This window comes from Puma concolor, chromosome E2 (assembly GCF_028749965.1).
Source record: "Puma concolor isolate L17-30 chromosome E2, mPumCon1.1.hap2, whole genome shotgun sequence".
In the NCBI taxonomy this organism is placed as follows: Eukaryota; Metazoa; Chordata; class Mammalia; order Carnivora; family Felidae; genus Puma; species Puma concolor.
Genome location: NC_141681.1, coordinates 53,823,692 through 53,842,620, shown reverse-complemented (window position 1 = coordinate 53,842,620; position 18,929 = coordinate 53,823,692). Strand labels below are relative to the sequence as shown.

The 18,929-nt window shown below is 58.1% G+C and overlaps 1 protein-coding gene across 1 annotated transcript in view; it reads right to left on the bottom strand.

Annotated features, from left to right (window-relative positions):
* The window catches only part of SULT2B1 (sulfotransferase family 2B member 1), a 32,263-nt gene extending 19,723 nt beyond the window's left edge, over positions 1-12,540 (bottom strand). The window contains exon 1 of the mRNA XM_086690295.1: positions 12,336-12,540. Coding sequence (XP_086546421.1) covers positions 12,336-12,403 — 68 coding nt within the window. The 5' untranslated portion in view covers positions 12,404-12,540. The remainder of the gene's footprint in view (positions 1-12,335) is intronic.
* Positions 12,541-18,929: the final 6,389 nt, after the last annotated feature.

Here is an 18,929-nt window from a genome sequence, read left to right as displayed (position 1 = left end):
GAACTCACGGACCGCGAGATCGTGACCTGGCTGAAGTCGGACGCTTAACCGATTGCGCCACCCAGGCGCCCCTATGTAAGCAGATTTTAAAGCAGATTCTCTCTCGGGGCGCCTGGCGGGGGCGGGGGGGGGGGGGCTCTGTCGGGTAAGTGTCTGATTCTCAAGTTTCAGCTCAGGTCATGAGTTTGTGGTTTTGTGAGTTCGAGCCCCACTTCAGGCTCTGTGCTAACAGTGTGGAGCCTGCTTGGGATTCTCTCTCTCTCTCCTTCTGTCTCTGGCCCTTCCCTGCTCACACTGTCTCTGTCTCTCTCAAAAATAAATAAATAGGGGCGCCTGGGTGGCTCAGTCGGTTGAGCTTCTGACTTCGCCTCAGGTCACGATCTCACGGTCCGTGAGTTCGAGCCCCGCGTTGGGCTCTGTGCTGACAGCTCAGAGCCTGGAGCCTGCTTCGGATTCTGTGTCTCCCTCTCTCTCTGACCCTCCCCTGTTCATGCTCTCTCTCTGCCTCAAAAATAAACGTTAAAAAAAAATTTTTTTTAATGAATAAATAAATAAATAAACCCCCCACATTTTAAAACGGCTTCTCTCCCTCTCCTGCGTGTTCACCCAAGAGCAACGAAGTCGTATGTTCACTCCAGTATCCGCACTCACACGTTTATAGCAACACTGTTCCCAATCGCCCCAAAGTGGGAACACCCCAGACGTCCTTCAGCAGGTGCGCAGGCAAACGGGGACGTCCACACTGTGCGGCGCTACTTGGCAAAGACGAGAACCAGCCACGGAGAACGACCACCCATGGATGCGTCTCGAAGGCACCGCGCCGAGTGAAAGAAGCCAGACTCGGCCCCCAGCCTGTAGAATTCCATCTATGTGACAGCGGCCCCCGAAGACGTCCGCATCCCAGTCCCCAGAGCCTATATGAGTGTGTTACATTTGCAGGGAAAGTGGGATCTGACAGCTGTGGTTACGGGAAGGGTTTCGAGATGGGGAGATTGTTGGGGGCCGGGCTGCCGACACGGGGATCTCCGCGCAGTGGCACCGAATCCAGACTTCTGACCCGCTCGCAGCCACAGGGGCGTGTGGTTAATTGTCGCAACCAACAACGGGAAACCAACGGGAAACCAACGGGACGTTTTCTAGAAGGCAAAGCTGTACAGAGACGCGATGTGGGCGTGGGGGTAGGAGTCGAGGGGGGATGGGACCCGTTCTGTATCCTGAGGCTGGTGACGGTTACACAAATCTATACAGGCGCTAAAATTCGTAAACCTAAACACGCCCCTCACCCCCCCCACAAATCGACTTTACTGTACGATCTTCTTTTCTTTTCTTTCCTTAATGTTTACTTATTTTTTGAGAGAGAGACAGAGACAGAGCGAGAGAGGAGCAGGGGCAGAGAGAGGGAGACACAGAATCGGAAGCAGGCTCCAGGCTCTGAGCCATCAGCCCAGAGCCCGACGCGGGGCTCGAACTCACAGACCGTGAGATCATGACCTGAGCCGAAGGCGGAGGCTTAACTGATGGAACCACCCAGGCACCCCATCTTTTCTTTTTTTTAGTACTCTCTACGCCGGATGTGGGGCTTGAACTCCCAACCCCGAGATCAGGAGCCCCACGCTCCAGGGACTGAGTCATCCAGGTGCCCCTGTATGTTTTTCTTTAACGAGCCTCTTTAATAGAAATGCTTAAAGTCCACTATCCAGTCTTGTAGCAAAGCATCCCTTTGGCCAGTGTCCTCCTTGGCTATGCAGGAATGTACACAGAAGCTGTGCCTCTCTGGTCTCATTTGAAGAATAACCAGTGGCGGGGGGGGGGGGGGGGGGGGACCAGGGACCTCTTTTCCCGGGGCCTTCCAGTCTGATGTCCAAAGACAGCTCTCCGTATCCCCGGAAGCTTTAGGCCTTCTTGCCCGAGACGGGGTCAAATTGCTCCATTCAGCCCGCGAGGATTTATTGAGCACCTACGGTATGCTAGAGGCTGGGGCACAGAGTAGGTGGACAAACAAACAAAAAGCCCTATTGTGGTGTGTGTTTGAGTGGACAAAAATGAACCCCGAACGTTTTAAATGTGGTGTATCGGACGGTGATGGGGGCAGGTGGGGTAGGCGGAGGTTAGGGAGTGTGCGGGAAAGCCTGCGATTATGTATAGATATATTTTAAGTGTATTTGTTTATTTTTGAGAGGGGAGGAGGGGCGGAGAGAGAAGAGAGAGAGACAGAGAGAGCGAAACCCAAGCGGGCTTGCCCTGTCAGCAGGGAGCCCGAAGCAAGGCTCGAACTCACCCCTGAGATCTTGACCTGAGCCGGATGCTTGACCGACCGAGCCACCCAGCACCCCCCCTCCTCCAAGGTGGCGATTTAAGATCAAGGGAGTCAAGGGAGGGTCCTCTGAAGGGACCGGAGAGAGGCCTGGGAAGCAGTATGGGGGGGGGAGCAGGAGGGCGGGGAACGGTTTGTGCAAAGCGGAGGAGAGAGAGGGGGCTGCTGGGATTTGGGGGGCTGCAGGGGCACCGCCCCCTTCCTGCGAGCGGCCCCACCCTTGAGGAATGCAATCGGGCCGCAGGATGCTTTTAACAGCCAGCCTGCTGACTCATGGCGGGGGCCTGTGACCAACCTGCCTTTCTCTGGGGGAGCCCTGCCAGACTCCCCGAGCCCGAGCTGGGTTCACCGTGCCCCATTCCCAGGGCACACCGTGCGGTCTCCAGCCCAGCCCCATGCCTCTGCCTGGGCCCTTCTCTGTGGCGGGAGCGCCTTTTCCTCACCTCCTGAAATTCCAGAAGCTTGGAGCCCATCTGGGCAAGCCTCCCCATCTCCTCTGGGCACCTCCTTCTCAGTGCAATGACTCACGCCTTGGCCGCGGTCCAGAGAGAAACCAGGCGCTTTTCACTTGCCCGCTCTTGGGGTTGGGGGGCGGGGGGATTATAGAGTCACCTCTTTGGGAGATCACTTGGCAACATTTTAATTATGCAGACCACCCCCTCTAAAGCAGGAGACAACCCCCCCCCCCCAGGCGCATTGTTATATTGTTATTCGGCTCAGCATCCTGTTTGCTTCTTTCACAGTCCTTTTCATACTTAGTAACTAATTTCTTTGGCTATGGACTTCTTAAAATCAGTCAGGCCCCACTAGGAGGGGGAGGAGGAGGGAGCGGAAATTCCTCTTCTCCCGTGTCCCACCTCCAAGAATCAGTGATGTAAAACATCGTGTATGAAAAGAAAATCCCACTGGGGCGCCTGGGTGGCTCAGTGGGTTAAGCGTCCGACTTTGGCTCAGGTCATGATCTCGTGGTTCGTGAGTTCGAGCGCCGCGTCCGTGTCTGGCTCTGTGCGGACAGCTCGGAGCCCGGAGCCTGCTTCCGATTCCGTGTCTCCCCCTCTCCCTGCCCCTGCCCTGCTTGCACTCTGTCTCTGTCTCTCAGAAATAAACACTGGGGCGCCTGGGTGGCTCAGTCAGTTAAACATCCGACTTCGGCTCAGGTCATGATCTCCAGGTACATGGGTTCGGGTCCCGCATCCGGCTCTGTGCTGACAGCTCGGAGCCTGGAGCCCACTTCCGATTCTGTGTCTCCCCCTCTTTCCACCCCTCCCCTGCTCATGCTCTGTCTCTCCTCTCTCAAAAATAAATGAACATTAAAAAACTTTAAAAAGGATTTAAAATAAATACGTACATAAAATCCCATTAGGGCGGCTGGGTGGCTCAGCTAGTTAAGCATCCATCCGGACTCTTGATTTCGGCTCAGGTCAGGATCCCTGGGGTCATGGGATCCAGCCCTGTGTCAGGGCTTTAGGCTGAGAAGAGTCTCTCTCTCTTTCTCTGCCCCTCCCCCTCCCAATAAAAAAAAATAAAAGAAAATCCCGCGAGCACATATGGGACGGGTTCCAATGAAACGTTCTGATGTGTGCCTCTTCCTTCGAAATGCATCACAAGTAAGGACAGATAGTGGTTTGGGTCTGGGGTAGTTGTGAGACTAGAATTTTCCACGTCCTGGCTTCCGTACATCTTGAATTCTGAATTAAATCATAGTGGCAGTGGCTGCTGTGTGCTCGCCACCCCCCCACCCCTGCCCTTGGCTGGTGGGACCAGAGACATCTCAGGGGACTTGGAAACCACCGGTGGAAGCACCTGACCCCAAACATGTGACCACATGGCCCAAAGCACTTGGGGCTGGAGGATGACCCTCCTTGAATTTCTACTGGGTTAAGCACCTCACGTGGGTGGGGCTTGGGGGGGGGTACATTTAAGTCCGGCAGACTTGCTTAATGAGGCACATGCGTATTTGTCTTTCTCTTTAGAAAATCTAAGTGGAGGAGGTGGGGAGGGGCCACCTGGGTGGCTCAGTCTCTTGGTTTCAGCTCAGGTCACGCTCTCACGGCTTCGTGTGTTCGAGCCCCGCGTCGGGCTCTGTGCTGACAGCTCAAAGCCTGGAGCCTGTTTCAGATTCTGTGTCTCCCTCTCTCTGACCCTCCCCTGTTCATGCTCTATCTCTCCCTGTCTCAAAAATAAATAAAACCTTAAAAAAAAATTTTAGAAGCACAGGCAAACATAGGCACAGGGTGAGCGCTCAGAGCTCCTCAGATTTCTTCTCTTTCCCCTCCTCCTGTCCCCCTCCCCCTCCCCCTCTCCCCTCCCCCTCCCCCTCTCCTCTCCTTCCAAAAAATACTGATTTCCTGCAGGCTCTCTGCAGGCTCTGAGCCGTCAGCACAGAGCCCGACGACGGGGGGGGGGGGGGGGGGGGGGCTCGTACTCGAACTCACGAACGGTGAGACCGTGACCTGAGCCGCGAAGTCGGACGCTCAACCGACCGAGCCACCCAGGCGCCCCTCTTTTTTTTTTTTTTTTAACGTTCATTCATTTTTGAGAGACAGAGACAGAACATGACTGGGGAAGGGGCAGAAGGGGGAGACGCTGAATCCAAGCAGGCTCCAGGCTCGGAGCCATCAGCACAGAGCCCGACGCAGGGCTGGAACTCGCGAACCGCGAGACCATGGCCTGACCCGAAGTCGACTGCTCAACCCACTGAGCGCCCCCCCCCAGGCACCCCAGAAATGTCTTAATCTTAAGGGAATTTTGACAAGCGCACATCCTCACACAGTCCGAACTCCCATCAAGATATGCAAGAGTCCACGGCCCCAGAAAGTTTCCTCCTGTCTCTTCCTAATCTGTCCCCGCCCTTGCCCGAGTGGTGACCTCTGTCCTGCATTTACCTCATAAATTGAGCTGTCTGGTCTTGGCTGTTCTAGAACATTCATCTCATGGAATGCACTCTGGCACCTGCCTTCTTTGCTGAGCATAACGTCCTCAACATTCTCTGGTGTCTGCGTGTATATTCGAATTTTTTCCTTTTTTGCAGCTGAGTAGAATTCTACTGCATGAATCAATCCCCGCGTGATTATCCATCCATCCCCCTGTTCACAGCTGTTTCTAGATCAGGCTGTTCTGCCTAAAGCTGTTGCAATGTCCTTGCCTACGTTCGCATTTCTTGGGGCAAACAACCAGGTATTTTCCCTCTCTCTCAAACAAAATAAACTTAAAAACTTTTATATCGGGGCACCTGGGTGGCGCAGTCGGTTAAGCGTCCGACTTCAGCCAGGTCACGATCTCGCGGTCCGCGAGTTCGAGCCCCGCGTCGGGCTCTGGGCTGATGGCTTGGAGCCTGGAGCCTGTTTCGGATTCTGTGTCTCCCTCTCTCTCTGCCCCTCCCCCGTTCATGCTCTGTCTCTCTCTGTTCCAAAAATAAATAAAAAACGTTGAAAAAAAAAATTAAAAAAAAAAAAACTTTTATATCAACTTTTAAATAGTTTTTTAAAAACACGTGAGATATATCACTTTGATATATTACTTTTACAATAATTATAAAGAAAAATCTAGGGGCACCTGGGTGGCGCAGTCGGTTAAGCGTCCGACTTCAGCCAGGTCACGATCTCACGGTCCGTGAGTTCGAGCCCCGCGTCAGGCTCTGGGGCTGATGGCTGGGAGCTTGGAGCCTGTTTCCGATGCTGTATCTCCCTCTCTCTCTGCCCCTCCCCCGTTCATGCTCTGTTTCTCTCTGTCCCAAAAATAAAATAAAAAAAACGTTGGGAAAAAAAATTAAAAAAAAAAAAGAAAAGAAAAATCCTAGCTAAAGAAATGAATCACTCCCTTCAAATTCTCAGAGCTCTTTGTACTGTATCCCCGGCTTCGTCCCTCAAGGGCCAGCAGACTCATGGCGCCCCCACCGGCCCCCACCTCTCCTAGGTCCCCACACCAGCACGACCGGTGTTGTTCCGTACCCATCATCGAGTTCTAATTGTTCCCTATATACTCTATGCTCCAGCACACCTCGGATGTCTATGTGTGCTGTGCCTTTAGCCACAGGCTCCTTTTGACTTTTCTCTCTCTCCTTTGTCTCTCTCCCTTGAAACATACATCCGACGGAACTTTCTGTGATGATGGAAACAGCTCGCCCCGTGCCGGCCAGTATGACCTCTGCTTGTCTGCATGTGGCTACTGAGCCCTTGAAATGCGGCCGTGATAACAGGGGCCCTTTTAGTTCTATTTGATTAGTATTGATTTCAACCGCAACCCTGACACTTTACTCGGTTGTGAGAAAACTTTCTAGGCAGGTTTGGAACAACTCGGGCCTGGGAATTGACTTTTCGTAGCTGTAACGGGGTGAGGTCTATTTTTGTTTTTAATGTTTATTAAATTTGTTTATTTTTTATTCAATTGTTTATTTAATTTTTTTAAATGTTTATTTACTTTTGAGAGACAGAGAGAGGCAGAGCGTGAGTAAGAGAGGGGCAGAGAGAGAGGGAGACACAGAACCCGAAGCAGGCTCCAGGCTCCAAGCCGTCGGCACAGAGCCCGATGCGGGGCTCGAACTCACAGACCGCGAGATCATGACCTGAGCTGAAGTCGGCAGCTTAACTGACTGAGCCACCCGGGGGGGCCCCACGGGGCGAGACCTACATGCCCATCAAGTCTTTCTGATGGGAGTTTGGCATCTCCTTGGAGAAAAAAAACCCGCTCAGCCTCAGAGACTTAGTATGAAAAGAAGAATGGAAAATATTTCATCCATAGTTTGTTCTATCGGTTATATGTTGAAATGGTAACATCTCAGATATAGCGGGTTAAATAAAATACAAAATTGAAATTAGTTTTGCCGGTGCCTTTTGCCCCCCCCCCTTTTTTTTTTTTCTTAATGTGGCTACTAGAAAATGTTTACCTGGGGGTTCACGCTGTGCATCTGTGGGACAGCGTTGGTCTGGAGGGTGGACAGACCACAGACTCATTGGTCCCGTGTGGGTGACAGCCTCTTCTTTCCTTCTGAGGTCCCCTCTGGGGGGCTTGGGGGGGAGGCCCTGGGAGCAAAGCTCAGATGTACGAGTCCTCTCTGGGCCTCAGTTTGCCCACCTGTAAAATGGGAATCCTCACATCGGCCGCCTCACAGGGCTGTTGTGAGGTTGGAGGGAGCTGACCCACACAAAGCCCTCAACCGGCCTGGCGCATGGGGAATGCTCTGGAAGGCTGTAATTATTACCGTTCTTCACCCAGACCCCACCCTTCCTGGCAGCTGAGTTCCTGGCTCAGGAGGGGTCACAGGATTTGGAGAAGGAGGAGAGAAAACCGCAGAAACCCTGACTCAGCAGAGAGCGCCCGGGTCTGACCCGTCCCCAGGCATCACCCCCTCTGCACCCATTTCGCAGACGCGCAGCTCCAAGCGCCCCCGTCTGCCCCGCGGGTCCCAGCCAGCGAGCCATGTGGCACATCCTTGTCCGCTGTAGCAAAGTCCTCTGGGTCAGGCCTCCCCGCAACACCAGCATCTCGCTCCTTGCCTCGGCATTCAGTGCTACCAAGGGCCCGCCGGGCACCGCTCTCCCTCCCACCTTCTGCAAACCGGGCTGCTCAGTTCTTTCCAAGTGGGTCCTCGGATGCTTCCATTTTCCGGCCCCTAAAGAGCACGTGGGAGTCTGGGGAGGGGGGTGGCTGTGAGCGTCTCCCAAGGCACCTTCTTTACTCGCGGTGGCCCGGAGTCCCCTCCCCTCTCTGCCCAAATCCGGGGCCCAGATTCCACCCAGGCGACAAGGCCCAATGTCTTATTATTTGTTTATTGCTCGGGACCTTTTTATTAGCGGGCCCCTTCTCCTTGGGCCAAGCAGCTCTGGGGACCGGCAGGGCTCTAGCCATAAAAGCTTTGGGGTGGCTCAGCCCTCCCCAGGGAAGGAGAGGGCGGGATTGTAAAACCTGGCCTGGGGACCTCAGCCATAAAGAGGCAGAGATCAGAAAGGGCCTTGCACGAGGCTCTCCAAGATCAGAGGGAGGGAGGGGTGGTAACCACAGGTCCAAATGCCTGCTTGGCTTCCCCTGGCCTTGACTCCCTCCAGGAGGGGCTGGCCCGGAAATGTGGCGGAGCACAGGAGGAGGCCTACTAAGCCTCCGGTCTGGGCTGGGGCCCGCTTCCCCTTCTTGCTCATCCCAGCCAGGGCCTGCGAGTCGGGCAGGCTCGGTTCAAATCCTGGCTACACCCTACTTGGCAGCTGTGCGACCTCGGGCAGCTCGCTCAACCTCTCTGGGCCTCCGGTGTCTCAACCATAAACGGGATGATAAGAGCTAGTCATCTGCGCGGGTTAATCTCACTTGTTGTGAAGGCGAAGTGGCTGAATGTGTGGCAGGCACCCGGCGCGGTGAGCCCATAAGCAAGGGCGAAAAGGGACGAACGTCCCCTGGGCCTGTGTCGCCTTGGGCGCCACGGACCGTACGCTGAACACAAACTGCCCACGCGTCCTGCCTGCCTCCCGCTTTTAACATTTCCCTTGGCAAATTCTTACTTTGCCCTCAGGACCCCCTTTGGGTACACGGGACGCCCACACAATTTATAAGGCTTGGTTTCTAACAAACCCCGTGAACGAGAACATTCTGAGCAGCGTGGCCTTGCGGGTGTCTCTGGGCTCCTCAACCGCTATTCCGATGAAATCCTTGTCCATTGCTTTTGGTTTCTTGGTTTTAGTTCTTTTAAATGTTTATTTTATTCGGGGGTGGGGGGAGGGGCAGAGAGAGAGAGAGAGAGAGAGAGAGGGAGACACGGAATCCGAAGCCGGCCAGACTCCCAGCCCTCAGCCCAGAGCCCGACGCGGGGCTCGAACCCACGAACCTGCGAGATCATGACCTGAGCCGAGGTCGGATGCGGCTGCTCAACGGACCGAGCCCCGCCCCCGCCGTCCCCCGTGGCTCACTTTTTTAAAGAGACTTTTGTCCTGAGTGCCTGTACTCCAACAGCGAGATATCGGCTTTTTGGGTTTAGGGGGGTTGGTAAAAAAAAAAAATGGAATCACGCTGCAGCTGGCGTCCTGTGATTCGTTCCTTTCGCTGGACATGCCACTCGTGTGGCGGTTGCGTAACAAGGGTCCCCATGGGAATGTCCCGCTGCCCTTTGCTCCCCTGTGATCCAGACTTGCCTGCTGTCTGCCCCTCCTCTCCCCTGCTCACCTGCCTTCTGGTCCTGCCTCATCCTTGCTCGGGGCTTGCCTCATCTTTCCTCCATTCATTCCTTGACATCCTTCTCAGAGACCTGCTGGGGCCCCGGGGTGGCCCAACTCTGTCCCTACCCGCGAACTGTCCACGGCTTGCTGCGTGGGATGCCTTTGAAGCTGGAAGTGTGGTCAGGGACCAAGGATCCGAAATTGGGGGAGAAAGACTTTGCGGGAGAGAGGTCGTCCCCGGGCAAAGGAATGTTTGGAAACATGCAAAGGCCTGAAGGTGGGAGGTCCAGGCCCCGAGAGAGCGGGTGTGGAGGCAACCAGTGGGGCTCAGGCACTGAGGAAGGTGGGGACTGTGCGGAGAGGAGCTCCCACGGAAGAAGCAGGGCGAACGGCGAGACCCCGGCCCTACTCCCCCATTTTATTTATTTATTTTTTTTAATTTTTTTTTTTTTCAACGTTTTTTTTTTTATTTTATTTTTGGGACAGAGAGAGACAGAGCGTGAACGGGGGAGGGGCAGAGAGAGAGGGAGACACAGAATCAGAAACAGGCTCCAGGCTCCGAGCCACCAGCCCAGAGCCCGACGCGGGGCTCGAACTCACGGACCGCGAGATCGTGACCTGGCTGAAGTCGGACGCTCAACCGACTGCGCCACCCAGGCGCCCCACCTACTCCCCCATTTTACAGCCAGCTCCGTCTTGATCTCTAGTAAGTATTTCTGCCCCAGAGTAGGATTTCTCTGGGACAGAGAAATCTGCGTCTTAAACGTTTTAGACACCATCAGCATGGGCGCTACGGAGCCACAGAGGGAACTTGAGCTGGGGATGGCTACGGGTGGATTTGGAGATGAGAAAAGACTTCTCCGGGAATCCTCAGAGGAAATGAACATGCAAAGGCACTGGGGCAGAGAAGGTGAGGCGTGTGGCCAGGCAATGTGAAGTCCTGGGGTACAGGCAGGAGGCCCGACCACCAGGGCCCAGAAAACCTTGGGACTGGGGGGAGGGGAGGGCAGCTCTGGGAAGGACCGGAGACAGGGAGGCTGGGGTGAGGCTGGGGGTGGTGGGAGAGGAGGCGTGGGGGGGACAGGCAGAAGGAGGGTGTGGGTGGAGAGTCCAGGGACAGGACGGTGGGGCCGACACGCCTCGGGGAGGGAACAGCAAAGCCTGGGGTGACCGGGACCCATGTGGACATCCCCAGATGGAAACCCAGGAGGAGGCACGATTCCGGGGAGCCCCTGAGCCCCCGACCCACGCTGCGGATGGTGTGTGTCTTAAGCCCGGGAGGGGCCCAGAGGGGATGGTGGGGGCCCCTGGGAGACACATCCTTCTGGGCCCAGGGCTTCCAGAAGCTCAGAGAAGAAAGTCCGAGGGGCTAAAGGCACTCGCTCGGGCCTACACGTGGCTCACGGGCGACGGCTCGTGACCCCCACTTTTCAGACGGGGACCCTGAGGCTCAGGAGGGCACGTGACTGGATCAAGGTCACGCACTGAGCGAGGGCTGGCCATCTGCCGGCCCTCTGGCTGGGGGGGGGCAGAGAGGAGGGAGGCTCCCAGGTGGAGGGAAGCCGGGGGCTCTCCGGGGGGAGACGGGGCAGAAAGCCAGAGGGCCGAGAGAAACGGACAGGAGAATGCGGAGCAGAAAATGCCAGGCCTCGGCCCGGAGCAGGGTGGGGACAGCCCAGAGCACCTCAGCCCCGGAGGCACAGAGCCCAGAGCCCCTGGGAGCCTTGTCTACATCACACAGCTCTCACAATTCACGTGCTGGGATCCCTGGAGCCCGGGGAAGCTCCTGGCTGAGGGCAGGGAGGGCAGGGGAGGGGAGGGCAGGGGAGGGGCCCAACACTGCAGCCTGGGGTGGCTGGGGTGGCTGGGGGGGCCCAGAAGGCCAGCGGACAGACTCGCCTGGCCCGCCCGCCTGGCCTGCCGGAGAGTAAGATATCAGGGGTCGGAGATCATGTAGGCAGCGCACCTTGTGATCTCGGTCTGGCTGCCTGCCCTCTCTGAGCCTCCACTCGCTCATCTGAAGACGGGGCCACGGGCAGGGGGCGCGGGGGGGGGGGGCGGGGGGGCGCGGATGTCGCCAAGGCTGTGGAGGACGGGAGGAACCGCAGACTCCGGGGGCAGACCGATGGGGTTCGGGTTTGCTTCCGGCCGCCCCATCACGGCCGTGGCACTTTCCCTCTCAGCCTCAGTTTCCCCATCCGGAAAGCGGGGTACCGGTCGAGTGTCCGACTCACCCCCAGGAACAGAGGAGTCATGCTCCGGAGGTGGGGAGGGCTGTGTGCTGACCTCTGCCTCGAGGGCCGGGCCGAGGAGCCCAGGGCCCATCCTCCGACCCTCCAAGCTTCCCCCCTGGGGACCCGGGGACCCGGGGACAAGGGCTCTGGCTCTGGGACCCAGCTGCATCCGGGGCCCCGCCTACCCCTGCCGTCTCCCACCTCCCCCAAACAGAGCAGTGACCACATCCTGAGCCCCTGTGAGGGGCAGCACCCCCATCTGAGGGTCCCTTGGGGTGTCCGGGAGGAAAAGGCGACAACAGACCCTCCTGTGTCCTGTTTGCTCTGAGCCAAATCCCTGCCCTCACCCAGCCCCGCATCAGGAAGACGCCTTCGAAAGAGAGACAAACTGAGGCCCCACAGCGATCAGGGCCACCTCACAGGTCCCAGCTGCCACCTCGGCACAGCCCGTGCCCCACTCCCTTCCAGAAGGGACCTGCATCCCAGGGTGGAAGGGCCAGCTGGGTCCCGCCAGGTCAGGCAGGAGGCAGCAGGAGCCTGGCAGCCACCGGGGCAGAAACGGACCTGTGGCTCTCCCCCCAGGCCACCTCCTCCAGGCGGCGGGGTGGAGGGGGGATCTCCTGGCTCGCGCGGGGCTCTGGGCCTCACCTGATGTCCGAGATGTCCTCAGGGCCGTCCCACAGGGCCCGGATCCGGGGCTCCGCGGGCCCGTCCATGGCAGGCGGCGGGTGAGGGCGGGGAGGGGAGGACGCGCAGGGAGCCGGCAGCGCGCGGGGACCGGGTATGTGCAGCGGTGACGCCTGCCACCCGGGGCGTCCGCCAGGTGCCTACCTCCGCGCCCAAGGGGAGGGGCAGCACCCAGCCGGTTCTCCAAGCTGCTACCCACGCCTCCGACAGCGGGGAGAGGCTGGGAGAGAGCCGCCCTTCTCCGAGGGTGGGGAGGGGAGGAGGGTGATGGGCACATCTGAGGAATGTCGCCCGTGGCGTGGCGGGCCTGGGGGGGGGGAGGGGGGGGGCAGAGTCCGAGGCGTAAGTCCAGCGCCACAAGGGAACCTCCCGGGCTGGTGGTTCTGGGCATACCTCTCTGGAGCCTCGGTTCGCTGCGGTGACAAAAAGGCCAGTCCCATCGCAGAGAGTTCATTCATTCATCCACACTTGCATTCATTCAAGAAATCTTTACTGAGCGCCCAGGGGGCCAGGCAGGCGCTGTTCTAAGGGCTGGGATGCTGTGAGGAACCACCTGCTCTGTTTGGGGGAGGCGGGAGAGGGCAGGGGTGGGCGGGGCCCCGGATGCAGCTGGGTCCCAGAGCCAGAGCCCTTGTCCCCGGGTCCCCGGGTCCCCAGGGGGGAAGCTTGGAGGGTCGGAGGATGGGCCCTGGGCTCCTCGGCCCGGCCCTCGAGGCAGAGGTCAGCACACAGCCCTCCCCACCTCCGGAGCATGACTCCTCTGTTCCTGGGGGTGAGTCGGACACTGGTCCGGTACCCGCTTTCCGGATGGGGAAACTGAGGCTGAGAGGGAAAGTGCCACGGCCGTGATGGGGCGGCCGGAAGCAAACCCGAACCCCATCGGTCTGCCCCCGGAGTCTGCGGTTCCTCCCGTCCTCCACAGCCTTGGTGACACCCGCGCCCCCCCGCCCCCCCCCCCCCAGCGCCCCCTGCCCGTGGCCCTTCAGATGAGCGTGGTCTTCAGATGAGCGAGTGGAGGCTCAGAGAGGGCAGGCAGCCAGCCCGAGATCACAAGGTGCGCTGCCTACATGACCTCCGACCCCTGATATCTTACTCTCAGGCAGGCCAGGCGGGCGGGCCAGGCGAGTCTGTCCGCTGGCCTTCTGGGCCCCCCCAGCCACCCCAGCCACCCCAGGCTGCAGTGTTGGGCCCCTCCCCTGCCCTCCCCTCCCCTGCCCTCCCTGCCCTCAGCCAGGAGCTTCCCCGGGCTCCAGGGATCCCAGCACGTGAATTGTGAGAGCTGTGTGATGTAGACAAGGCTCCCAGGGGCTCTGGGCTCTGTGCCTCCGGGGCTGAGGTGCTCTGGGCTGTCCCCACCCTGCTCCGGGCCGAGGCCTGGCATTTTCTGCTCCGCATTCTCCTGTCCGTTTCTCTCGGCCCTCTGGCTTTCTGCCCCGTCTCCCCCCAGAGAGCCCCCGGCTTCCCTCCACCTGGGAGCCTCCCTCCTCTCTGCCCCCCCCCAGCCAGAGGGCCGGCAGATGGCCAGCCCTCGCTCAGTGCGTGACCTTGATCCAGTCACGTGCCCTCCTGAGCCTCAGGGTCCCCGTCTGAAAAGTGGGGGTCACGAGCCGTCGCCCGTGAGCCACGTGTAGGCCCGAGCGAGTGCCTTTAGCCCCTCGGACTTTCTTCTCTGAGCTTCTGGAAGCCCTGGGCCCAGAAGGATGTGTCTCCCAGGGGCCCCCACCATCCCCTCTGGGCCCCTCCCGGGCTTAAGACACACACCATCCGCAGCGTGGGTCGGGGGCTCAGGGGCTCCCCGGAATCATGCCTCCTCCTGGGTTTCCATCTGGGGATGTCCACATGGGTCCCGGTCACCCCAGGCTTTGCTGTTCCCTCCCGCAGGCGTGTCAGCGTCCAGCCCCACCATCCTGTCGCTGACTTATTTTTGTTTTTGTTTTTATATCTTTTTAAATGTTTATATTTGAGGGAGAGAGATAGTGCACAAGCAGGGGAGGGGCGGAGAGAGAGGGAGACACAGAATCCGAAACAGGCTGCAGGCTCCGAGCTGTCGGCACAGAGCCCGACGCGGGGCTCGAACTCACCAACCGCGAGATCAGGACCTGAGCCGAAGTCGGACGCCTAACGGACTGAGCCCCCAAGGCGCCCCCCGTGTTGCTTTTTTCTACAGTCCTCGTCATCTTCTGATGTCTAAATGTTTTACTTCTTGGTCTTACTGTCTGTCTCCTCATCAGACTGTCAGCCCCATGAAGACAGGGCTTGTTCTATGTTTGTCCCCTCTTGTATCCCAGGGGAGGTGCCTGGAAAAGTTGGCTGAATCTCTTCAGAACAGGGGGTGGGAAATGCAAGGCCTGGTTGTAGAGGGCGAGGGGCCCAGACTCCTGAGGAGGGAGCAAGGGGAACCAGAAGCCAGAATAACATTTACCCAGTGACAGGAGGGGAGGGACAGTAATCGGGATCACTGACCCCATCACATGGCTCTGGGGAGCCTAGAGATGTGAGCGACAGGAAAGAGTCTTGGAGGTCAGGGTGGGAAGAAAAAAGTGGAAAATCCAGTGTCAGCTGGTCTTCCTAGGAGAAGCAAGGATTATCCGTCTATCCTTTGATTCATTCATCTATCCCTTCCCCAACCATCCATCTGTCATCCTTCCAATCATTCATCTATCCATCCCCAGCCACCAGTCCATCATCCCTCCATCCATTCATCCATCCATCATCCCTCCATCCATTCATCTATCCACCCCCAACCATCCATCCATCATCCCTCCATCCATTCATCCATCCATCATCCCTCCATCCATTCATCCATCCATCATCCCTCCATCCATTCATCTATCCACCCCCAACCATCCATCCATCATCCCTCCATCCATTCATCCATCCATCATCCCTCCATCCATTCATCTATCATCCCCAAGCCATCCAACCATCCATCCTTCCAACTAATATCTGGGGGGGTCCTCCTCTGCAGGACTTGGCCTTGCATCCACAAACAAGAAAGGTAAATAAACACGGCTTAGAGCTGCACCATCCAACACGAGAACCACCGTCCACACATGGCTATTGAGCCCTAGAAATGTGGCTTGTGTGACTGAGGAAGTGAACCTTTCCAGTTGTATTTAATTTTTTTTTTTTAATTTTTTTTTCAACGTTTATTTATTTTTGGGACAGAGAGAGACAGAGCATGAACGGGGAGGGGCAGAGAGAGAGGGAGACACAGAATCGGAAACAGGCTCCAGGCTCTGAGCCATCAGCCCAGAGCCTGACGCGGGGCTCGAACCCACGGACCGCGAGATCGTGACCTGGCTGAAGTCGGACGCTTAACCGACTGCGCCACCCAGGCGCCCCTCCAGTTGTATTTAATTTTAATCAACTTACACAGTAACCTGAAAAACAGAAACAACGTAAACTACTTTCCTCTTAAATGCAACATTCATGCTTTGGTAAGATGACATTTCAATTTCAGCCTTGGGCACGGAGCATCGGAATTGAGACAAAATTTGTAAAAGATCTCATAAGTAATTTTTATATTGATTACACGTTGAAGTGATGGTATTTTAGATACGTTGGATTCAATAACATCTATCCCTAAAATGAATCTCGTTGATTTCTCTTCGCTTTTTATTTTTCTGTTCTTTTGTAAAATAAATTTTATTTATTTATTTGGAGAGAGAGCTAGAGAGAACGAGCAGGGGAGGGGCAGAGAAAGAGAGAGAGAGAAAATCCTAAGCAGGCTCTGCGCTGTCAGCACAGAGCTCGAACTCACCGACGGTGAGATCATGACCGGAGCTGAAGTCCAAGAGTCAGCTGCTTAACAGACAGAGCCACCAGGTGCCCCTCTCTTCACTTTTTAGAAGAATGTGGCCACGGGAAGGTTTAAAATGACGGGTGTGGCTAGCATACGAGTCCGGCTGGCCTGGGGCAAATTCAGCCTGGTGGGTATGCTGCTCGCAGACGTGGGCCCCTCTGGGAGGTCAGGGATGGCTCCCCAGGGAGGAGGATGTCACAGCAGGGGAGCGGCTCCCCGTGAACTACCAGGTGGAGGTCCTGGTGGGGCAAAGGCTTAGATGCTGGAGGGACGACGATGGGGAAACTATGTTCTTCATCCAAAGAGGGAGCATCTGAGGATAAGGGGGGCGTGTCTGGGCCCTGGAGTGGGAGCTGATACTTGTCCCCGGGGCTCAAGGGTGGCAGGGAGGGGGTGCCTGGGCGGCTCAGTCGGTTAAGCATCCCACTCTTGATTTCGGCTCAGGTCACTGATCTCAGGGATTCGGGAGTTTGAGCCCCAGTGGGGATTAGTATCTGCGCTGACAGGGCGGAGCCTGATTGGGATTCTCTCTCTCCCTCTCTCTCTCTGCCCCTCCCCCGCTTGCTCTCTCTCTCTCTCAAAATAAAGAAAAATAAACTTAAAAAAAAAAAAAAAAAAGGATAGCAGGGAGGGTGGGCCAGGCTGGTCGGTCAGGACGTGCCCTCTGCCCCGACAAGCCCCCAGGGAGATGAACGGGTCACCTGTGTGTGCCACTGACCATCGGGGGGTGGGGGGGTCTCCAGCTTCAGGCATCAGGGAAGGTCTCAAAGGTGCCCCCCTGTTCTGGGCCCCCCATATCCATTCCTTGGGGCTTCCCCAAGCCCCCACCAGGGCCCCACGAAGCCCCAGGCTGTGCCATTTTGCTCTTGGAGCTCAGACCTGGGCAAAGGGAGGTCACTGGGTCACGAGGTCAGGTTGCCACAGAATCGGGGCCATTGTCACCTCCAGAGCCTGACCTTTCCATTAAAAGCCAGTAATTGCCAGGAATTCTGGGAGAGCTGGAGACCAGGCTGCTCAGAGGCTGGGTTCCCCAGAGAAGGTGGAGGCTGGGGGCAGGGCTCCCAAATCTGGGGAGTCACGAATAAAGAATCGGAATGAGGTGGGGAGGGGGACAGTGCAAGGGGCTGGGGGCCCACACTCCTGGGTCTGAGGGACGAGGGGCTGGGGGCCCCGATTCTTCCTTCTGAGGGAGGAGGTGGGGGGGTGGCCGGGACTCCTGTGACCTAGACAGAGACGAAACTGGGACAGCTGGACTTGGGGAAGGGATGGGCCATGGGCGAGGGATGCCCTGGTCCCCAGGGCTACGGAGGGCCCCTCTGGGAAGGAAACAAGACATCATACGGGGTGCGGTAGGAGGCCAGCTGACATCTCCAAGGCAGCCCGTGCCCCGCCCCCAAGCTTTCCCCTCTAATCAGTGGGTCCATCTCGGGGTGTGCGGCGTTGCAGAAACCTCCCTGGGTGCTCCCCACCCCGATTGCCCCATGGAGGAGCCCGCCCCGGGGCCGATACTGCAGGCCCCGCCCCCACCCCGCACGGCCACCCGGGCGCCCCGCCCACCTGCTCCTGGGGCTGCGCCGGGGCGGGGTGGGGGCGGCCACACCTCATCTCCCCCGGGGGAGGGCACGGCTGGGGACCCTAACTCGGCGTCCTGGGGCGAGCCAGAGACCCAGGAGCTGGGGGTGGGGGGGGCCTGAGAAGCTGGGTCCTTACCAGCGGCCCCATCACAAAAGAAGGGGGGCGGGGGGGGGGGGAGGTGGGAAGGGGCACAGGTGTAGAGAGAGGAGGGATCCCGAGAGGTCAAGTCCGGTGGTGGCAATGGTGACAGATCACGGCTTGGGAGCCTGGACTCCTGAGTCTGAGGGAGGAGGGGACTGGGGCCTGGACTCCTGGGTCTGAGGGAGGAGGCGCTTGGGAGCCTGGACCGAGGGAGGAGGCTCTAAGGTCCCCCGCCTCTGGGTCTGGGAGAAGGTTGGCATGGGGAGGTTAGGTGCCTGGGCCCTGGGGCTGGGACACACAGGGTCCCGCGAGCCTTCTGGGTGGATATGGGAGTGTGGGGTCCCCAGGGACCCGCGTCTTCCCGTCCTCCCAGGTGCTCCCAGCCACATCCTCACCTGTCCCCAGGGCTCTGCCCTGCCAAGATGCCAGGACCAGCCAAACCAGCTGTGCCAGTCGGGCATCCTGTGCCCCCCCCCCCTCCTTTCCCTGCAGTGGCTCAGGAAGACCTGAGCCCAGCCCGAGGGTGAGGGCAGTGAGTAGGTGGATGGGAGGCCGGGCTCCAGGAGGAGAACAGGATGCCCCCACTGCTGCATCATCAGCCTGCCAGACTCGTCCTGTTCTTCCTGGCTCCTTCCATCACCCGCCCGCCTGGGGCAAGGGGCGGTGCCCCCACTTCCTTCTGTGGATGACACTTCCTCTTTGGCCCTCAGTCCCCCCAAACCTGCCCCACCAAACACCTCTCCTGCCCCTCCCGCTCCTGTGTTCCATTCATTCCTTCCGCAGCTCCTACGGAGCGCCTGTTCAGTGCCAAGCGCTGTTCCAGGCGCTGGGGAGGCCGCAGCGGTGGGCCCGCCCAATAATGACCCTGCACCCGGGTCCTGGCACAGACAGACGTGTGACCTCATGCGGCCAAAGGATCGAGCGAAGGGTCTTGAGATGGGGGGGATGATCCTGGGTGTTTTAAAGTGAAAGGGGGAGCCTGGAGGGTCAGAGTCAGAGAGAGATTTCGGGATGGTGGCCGCTGCGGACTTTGG